The sequence below is a fragment of the Aethalodelphis obliquidens genome, unplaced genomic scaffold, assembly GCF_003676395.1.
Source record: "Aethalodelphis obliquidens isolate GAN/ISIS:26980383/991018 unplaced genomic scaffold, ASM367639v1 scaffold2, whole genome shotgun sequence".
Taxonomy (NCBI): domain Eukaryota; kingdom Metazoa; phylum Chordata; class Mammalia; order Artiodactyla; family Delphinidae; genus Aethalodelphis; species Aethalodelphis obliquidens.
The window spans coordinates 27883062-27891237 of NW_020837946.1; the positions used below are offsets into that span (position 1 = coordinate 27883062).

The 8176-nt window shown below is 39.3% G+C and overlaps 1 protein-coding gene across 1 annotated transcript; it reads left to right on the forward strand.

Annotated features, from left to right (window-relative positions):
• The first annotated feature begins 3813 nt into the window (after positions 1-3813).
• Positions 3814-6991, forward strand: LOC113624713 (gamma-crystallin A-like). Its single transcript, XM_027114671.1, has 3 exons — positions 3814-3822; positions 4882-5124; positions 6815-6991. Exons 1-3 carry the CDS (start codon positions 3814-3816, stop codon positions 6989-6991), a joined length of 429 nt encoding a protein of 142 aa, XP_026970472.1.
• The last annotated feature ends 1185 nt before the right edge of the window (positions 6992-8176 follow it).

The window sequence follows — 8176 nt, forward strand, 5'->3', positions numbered from 1 at the left end:
TTAATAATTTTCAATTCAAATATTTGCCATACATGTACATATACATACACGCACATCTATCTAGTTTGTTAGAAATAACAAATAAATAAATTAAATAGTTTATTAAATGTATGAAAAATACACTTTCACAGTTTATTGTTTGAAGAAATTTTTCATTTATATGTTTAAGCTTCTTAGTCTTTTCTTTTTTTTGTTATTTCTAACATTTTTTTTTGTGGTACGCGGGCCTCTCACTGTTGTGGCCTCTCCCGTTGCGGAGCACAGGCTCCGGACGCGCAGGCTCAGCGGCCATGGCTCACGGGCCCAGCCGCTCCGCGGCATGTGGGATCTTCCCGGACCGGGGCACGAACCCGTGTCCCCTGCATCAGCAGGCGGACTCTCAACCACTGTGCCACCAGGGAAGCCCTTAGTCTTTTCTTTTGTGGCTTATGGATATTGTATCATGTCTTTTAGCTGATGAACATTTTTTTTAACTGCAAGATATCAATGCCTTATTCAGAAATTTCAATTCCAGTCACTGAATTTCTTCAATAAGGGAAAAAGAGAAATTATTTTTTAACAATCCAGGTATTCTAGAAAACAATTTTCAAGATTTCTTTTGTACTGTATTGGTATTAGTAGCTCATTTATTAGTCAAAATGGGTATGAGCAACGCCATATCCTTGGAAAGGCAGAAAAAGAGTGAAAGACAAATAAGAACAAGGGCAACAAATAGAAAACATTAACAACTAAGATAGATATTAATTCTACTATATCAGTAATCATTTTGATCATCAAAGGTCTAAATGCACCAATTAAAAGACAGAACTCAATAGCCACAGACTACTGTATCTGGACAGCACAGAGCATTCCCATCACTGCAGATGTGTTAAAGATGTATGTTAAAGAAAATATAGCAAATATGGCAAACTTTTAAATTGAAGTACAGCTGATTTACAATGTTGTGTTAGTGTACAGCAAAGAGATTCAGTTAGACATATATGCAGCAAACTCTTAACTGCAGAATCCAGGTGGTGGGCATATGTATCTTCATTGTACAATTCTTTCAACGTTTCTGTATGAAAATTTTTATAATACAATTATGAAGAAGAAAAAAAAAAAAGACAGAAATTGTCAGAGTGGATCAAAAAACAAGACCCAATTATATGGTGCCTATAAGGCACCCTCTTAACATAAAGACATATATAGATTAAAAGTAAATGGATGTAGGGAATTCCCTGGCAGTCCAGTGGTTAGGATTTGGTGCTTTGACTGAGGTGGCCTGGGTTCAATCCCTGGTCAGGGAACTAAGATCTTGCGAGCTACACAGCACAGCAAAAAAAAAAAAAAAAAGTAAATGGATGGAGAACAATAAATCACGCTAGAACTAATTTAAAAAAGAAAATTAGCTATATTAGTTTCAGACAAAGCTGACTTAGAAGCAAGGAAAGTTATTAGGGATAAAGAAGGGCATTACATAATGATAAAGGGGTCAATTCTCCAAGAAGACGTAACAATCCTTAACGTGTGCGCATCAAACAACAGAACATCCAACTATGTGAGGTAAAAACTATTAGAATTGCAGAGAGAAATCAATGATTCCATTTTCATAGTTGGAGACTAACACTTCTCTATCAGAAATGGAAAGAGGGCAACATAAGTTTAAATTCAAAGCAATATATAAGAAATTCAAAATAGTATAGTGCAGGCACAATACACAACTGCTGAGGGGCAAAGAAATGATTTGCTTTGGTCATGGTTAGTGAAAAGAAGTATTATTTTTATTATTTTTTTAATTTGGAAATAATTGCAAGCTTAGAGAAAAGTTGCAAAAATAGTACCAAGAGCTCTCATATACATTTTACTCACCTTTGCTAATTGTTACCATAACATTTTGCTTCATTATCTTTACCATTTTTCTCTCTCTGTCTCTGTCCCACTCTTTTATTCTCTTCTCTCTTTGTTTCTCTTTCTCTCAGTATATATTTCATTTTATTTATTTATTTATTTATTGCGGTACGCGGGCCTCTCACTGTTGTGGCCTCTTCCGTTGCGGAGCACAGGCTCCGGACGTGCAGGCTTAGTGGCCATGGCTCACGGGCCCAGCTGCTCTGCGGCATGTGGGATCTTCCCGGACCGGGGCATGAACCCATGTTCCCTGCATCGGCAGGCCGACTCTCAACCACTGTGCCACCAGGGAAGCCCCTCAGTATACATTTTATACTGAGTATATAAAACTTTTTCTAAGCCATCTGAAGTTATATACACCATATCACTTTACCCCTATATACTTCAGAGTGTATTTCCTAAGAATAAAGTCACTCTCTTAAATAACTACAGGATGGTTATCAACTTCAGAAAATTTAACATTGATACTTTACCATCTAGGTATCAATTTTGTCAATTGACCAATACTGTCCTTTTTTATATATTTTTCCCTGTGTGGGATCATATATTGTATTTAATTGAGAAATATAACTCAATTTCCAGATGTCTGAGAAAAATTCCATGGAAATTCTTTTGCACCCACTTTTATTTTAATTCATCTTTGTCAGTAATTTGGTATCTGATATTTGACCTTAACTCCCTATAGATTGAAAGCTAATATCTGTGTCCATGTTAAATTGATGTGCTTGATACAAAAATTATCTTTTTATTCTACAGGTCACTTAGAAACTTGGAATTGCACCATGGGAGTTCGTAATAAAGTCTCTGGGAGAAGAAAAGTCTCTGCATCATCTTAATATTGCAACTCTTGCTGGCATATTTTTCTTTGCAATTAGCTTTTGATACAAAGTGCATTGAAGTGTTTTTTCGGGTGTTAAGCTTTCTTAGAATCACATTGTTTGGCCATATTGTGGTTAAAAAAACAAGTATGTATCTTATGCTACTTCATTATGACTAGAAGATTGTTGGTTGGAGGATTTGGAGAATATATACTATTTCTGTGTCAGAGCAGACTGGCTTTGTAGGACATTTTACAAATGTTTAGCACTGAACATTTCAGAATGGTGGAGTAGGAGGCAATTTTCCAAAGTTTCAATCCGAATTAAATTAACCTGTCATCGATTGCCCTTACTATGTTCTCACATGGAAATATTTAAACTCATTTCAATAAAGCCTTAAAAGAAAAACAGGTCCGGGCTTTCTTTCAGTAGAATATAAGGACTACTAGGAAATGAAAATGATCTGGTCTTTCAACACATTTCCAAAATTCTGATTAGGCACATAGTTGAGCTTATAAATACATGTAGTAACAATTTGACCAAGTGAATGTAAGTATAAATTATACCACCTTATGGTTTTGATGTGTCACCTTTCTGCAGAACAGTTTCCTTTAACATGTGCCACAACTGGTGTGTGATTTGTTGACTTTTGCTGAAAATGGTGGTGTATTCCGATGTGGTTTTGTAGCTGGGGAGACCAATGCAGCCTTTCCCACACTGGTTCAATTACAGCTGTAACTGAAGTTTACCAGTACACCTGCCACATTAGGTATATCCTCTGGTCCCTGGGTATACTGTCTAACTTCATAGGACTCTGCCCAGTTTTCTTTTGTCTAGCTCTGCTACTTGCAGGGGAACACTTTTTCTTTGTGGCTATTAATTTCTCTCCTCTTAGCATCTGCACATTTTCTTTACATGCTGCCTGAGGACTTTTACAAATGCATTGTGGACATATTGCCAGCTGTAGGTGGATGTCCCTCCCTGGGTCATGAACCATGAAGGTGTTTGATTTCATCTTTCTACATACACACGGGATGAGTTGGGGATTGGGGTCATCCTCTACCCCTAAATATCTGAAGAGCGCTTCTAAATCAATAGGTTGGCAGCGATGGGAAAAGCTTTCAAGCAGTCACCTGGGTCCTATGAAACAGTGTTGCTTCAGGGAGGGAAAACTCAGGAAGATCACGATGCTAGTTTTTTTTTTTAACATCTTTATTGAAGCATAATTGCTTTACAATGGTGTGTTAGTTTCTGCTGTATAACAAAGTGAATCAGCTATACATATACATATATCCCCATATCCCCTCCCTCTTGTGTCTCCCTCCCACCCTCCCTACCCCACCCCTCTAGGTGGTCACAAATCACCGAGCTGATCTCCCTGTGCTATGTGGCTGCTTCCCACTAGCTATCTGTTTTACATTTGGTAGTGTATATATGTTCATGCCTCTCTCTCACTTTGTCCCAGTTTACCCTTCCCCCCCCCCCACCGTGTCCTCAAGTCCATTCTCTATGTCTGCGTCTTTATTCCTGTCCTGCCCCTAGGTTCTTCAGAACGATTTTTTTCTTTTCTTTTTTTTTTTTTTAGATTCCATATATATGTGTTAGCATACGGTATTTGTTTTTCTCTTTCTGACTTACCTCACTCTGTATGACAGACTCTAGGTCCACATGATGCTAGTTTTGAAAACAAAAAGCATCCCTAGAAGCTGGGTTGAGGGGAGAGGGGAATGGGAGGATTCTGTATATTTTCCTACTCCTGGAGCGTCTCAGAGAGTCTTGGGAGACCTCTTGCTTTTTAGCCCAAGGAGAAGTGTTTAATCTCAAGACAAAATGTGGCTATTTAAAAAATTTGCTGCTTTTCACCAGTAACTCAGAGTTATACATTTACAAATCGATTTTATTTTTTCATCTCATGAAAGTAATATATATTTATATAACAACAAATTAAAGCAATTGAAAACAACAAAAAGGAGAAATAAAAACATAAAATTAAGACCTATAATCTTGCCATTCATTGATAACCATGATTGACATTTGGGCTTATACATACACCGTTATAATCTTTTTTTTCCTACATAAACATACGCCACAGCGTGTCTGCTGGGTGTCTACTGTGGGGTGGGGGGGATGTACCTCCCAGCTGACTCCCTGCTGTCACCTTGCTTTCCACCTGCAGATCACCATCTACGAGGACTGGGGCTTCCAGGGCCGCCGCTACGAGTGCAGCAGCGACTGCCCCAACCTGCAGCCCTACTTCAGCCGCTGCAACTCCATCCGGGTGGACAGCAGCTGCTGGATGCTCTACGAGCACCCCAACTACCAGGGCCACCAGTACTTCCTGCGGCGCGGCGACTACCCCAACTACCAGCAGTGGATGGGCCTCAACGACTCCGTCCGCCCCTGCCACACAATTCCTTACGTGAGTCTTAGTTCAACACGACTCATGTGAAAGCATCACTGATCCATGGCCATAAATTCCTGTTCACAAAAGTCAGTTTGTTTCAACTCAGGACTAGTGTTCACGGTGAAATAGCAAAGCCCAACTCTCAAGCATTTAACAAAAAGTTGATTGCCTTTACTATGCTCTCATATGGAAACATTAAAACTCATTTCAATAAAGCATTAAAAATGGGCAGCTTGTTTTTAGGCACAAGAAATCACAACAATATAGCTTCTAAAGTTGAATTTGGAAGTATCTAGCTGATCCCTAATTTCTAAATAAAAACTACCTTGTTCAGTAAAGAAAAAAAATCTATCTAGATCATTATTTCTTAATGAACACTGACAGACTATGGGAGAACAACATAAGTATAATGTATTCTGACTGTATTGGCGATTATTTTCAATACCTTCTTTATGACCTACGGATCTAGAAACTAGAACAGTTCGCTTGCAGGTGGCTCCTTGTATTCAGCAGTCATTATCAACTAGTTTTTTACAAGGGTCAGAAAAAGATCATTAATTAGGATTTCATGGGACATGGTCCTCACCAAAATGCTGCTTAATGTTTTTCAATCATGTGGAATTTGTATTTCTACATTCTGATGACACCAAATTACGTGTCATGACAAGCAGATTCAAGAAGTGAAACCAAAATTCGGCTGCAGAAATTTGCAGATGCAAAAAGAGGTACAAATAAGATAGAAATTTCTTTGAGGCAAGAAACTCAACTTACAAGTGACTTGGCAAAATGTTGGACATGTGGACTCAGAGTAAATATGAATTGTTGTACATGATGAGTACAAAAGTGACTTAAAAACAAGTTTGAGGGGCTTCCCTGGTGGCACAGTGGTTGAGAATCTGCCTGCCAATGCAGGGGACACGGGTTCTAGCCCTGGTCTGGGAAGATCCCACATGCTGCAGAGCCGTTAAACCCAACTACTAAGCCTGCGCTCTAGAGCCCTTGAGCCACAACTACTGAGCCCACGTGCCACAACTACTGAAGCCCGCATGCCTAGAGGTGCCCCTGCTCACCGCAACTAGAGAAAGCCCTCGCGCAGCAATGAAGACCCAACACAGCCAAAAATAAATAAATTCCAAAATAAAAATATTTAAAAACAAGCTTGAGGAGCTCAGCTCAGTGCTCTGTGATGACCTAGAGGGGTGGGATGGCGGGAGGAGAGAGGCTCAGGAGGGAGGGGATATATGTATACATATAGTTGATTCACTTTTTTCTACAGCAGAAACTAACACAACGTTGTAAAGCAATTATACTCCAATCAAAAAAAAATACAAAAAAAACAAGAAAACCAAAACCAAGCTTGATAGGATTCAGTGATACACAGTCATAATGGTAAAGGGAGTTAAAATCCTCTCTGCAGACTCAACTAAATACAGTTGTGACAGTTGTTTTTTTTTTTTAGAAAGGAATCCCTTTTATTGACTTTATTTCAATTCTTGTTTCTTCCACAGGATAGACCCCTGGTCAGGTCAGTTTTATTTTAATACTCTCCCTAATTTGTTAGAACAACCATGTAAGGAAAGGATACATATATGACAGGATGGTTTGAAAACTCTGCTTCATGAAGCTGCAGGCTGATTGAGTCACTTTTACTGACATCAAGGATGCCCACAACTTATTTTTCATCTTTGGTTTACTGTCACAACAGACTAGCTCTCACAGGATAAAGCTGTATGAGAGACATGGCTACGGAGGCCTGGTGTCCGAGCTCACAGAGGATTGCTCCTGCATGCATGACCACTTCCAGCTCAATGAGCTCCACTCACTCCACATGCTGGAGGGCTGGTGGGTCCTCTGCGAGATGCCCAACTACCTGGGGTGGTAGTACTTGCTGAGGCCAGGGGACTAAAGGAGCTACCATGACCGGGGAGGCCTGGATGCCAAAGTCGGCTCTCTGAGATGCATCATCGACTTGTACTAGGCTGTGTTTTCCTTATTATAATCCACATAGAGTTGCACTAAATATACAGATTGTGTTCCTGGCACTAAGTGATTCTTGTTCATCTTAAATGATAACTGAATTTTAATAAATGGTGACCCTTGGCAACTTATCTGACCCTGAAGGTCAAGTGTCTTGAATGTCTACTTACTTCCTGCTGGTCAGGCAGCAGTAATTATGAAGTCCCCACTCATGTCATGGGAAGGAGGGAGAAACACTGTCTGCCTCTATGACCCACGATCTGAGGGAGAGAGGAAAGAAACATAATGAAAAACTATGAAACCCATATACAGGAGAAAATATAGAACCAGTCGTGGTTGGGATACCAAAGACAAAGGATTGCTGGAGAGGTTAGGGCAGCTGAAGTTTCAGATAAGATTAGTCAAGAAAAGCTGAGTGAAAAGAGAAGTTTTAAGCGGAATTCCCGAAGTAGAGAAGGTCAAGTACACATGATGAGGTCATCTGGGAGGAGAAGTGTTAAATTAAGAGTTAAAGGACCCGGGGCTCGTCGCAACCAGAGAAAGCCCGTGCACAGCAACAAAGACCCAACTCAGCCAAAAATTAATTAATTAATTAATTAATTAATTTTTTAAAAAAAGAGTTAAAGGGCCTGAGTTGTTATCCTGCCTCTGCTACTTACTAATAAAATGCCTCTCAGTCTCAGGTAAACTAGGACGGTTGGTTACTCCACTTCCTAGCTTATCTCTTCGAGCAAGTCATTTCTTATTCACTGTGCCTAAATTGCCTTATTGAAAACTACAGGCAATAATAAATTCCTGTCTCACTAATTTCCAGGATAACTATGATGAAAAGCTGGGGAAAGATTGTGAACACACTTTGTTATCTTTAAATGTTTGTACAAATATAAATGTAAGAAATTAATGTATTCTCAGGGTTTCCTCAAATTCAACAGTACAGTATAATCATCTTTATTTTGGACTCCAGTATGAACTTTTATCAAGATTCAATTATGGAAGACTCAACTATGCAGAGTGAAGTAAGAATATTTATTATCCTGCATACCTCTGACATTTCTTTCCACTAGAGTAGAGCTGCTCTCCCAGAATGCTA

Bases quoted from the DNA above. Each gene is read 5' to 3' on its own strand.
- LOC113624713 (XM_027114671.1), top strand. The intron at 5,125-6,814 runs GTGAGTCTTAGT...CTGTCACAACAG, and splicing joins CCTGCCACACAATTCCTTAC to ACTAGCTCTCACAGGATAAA.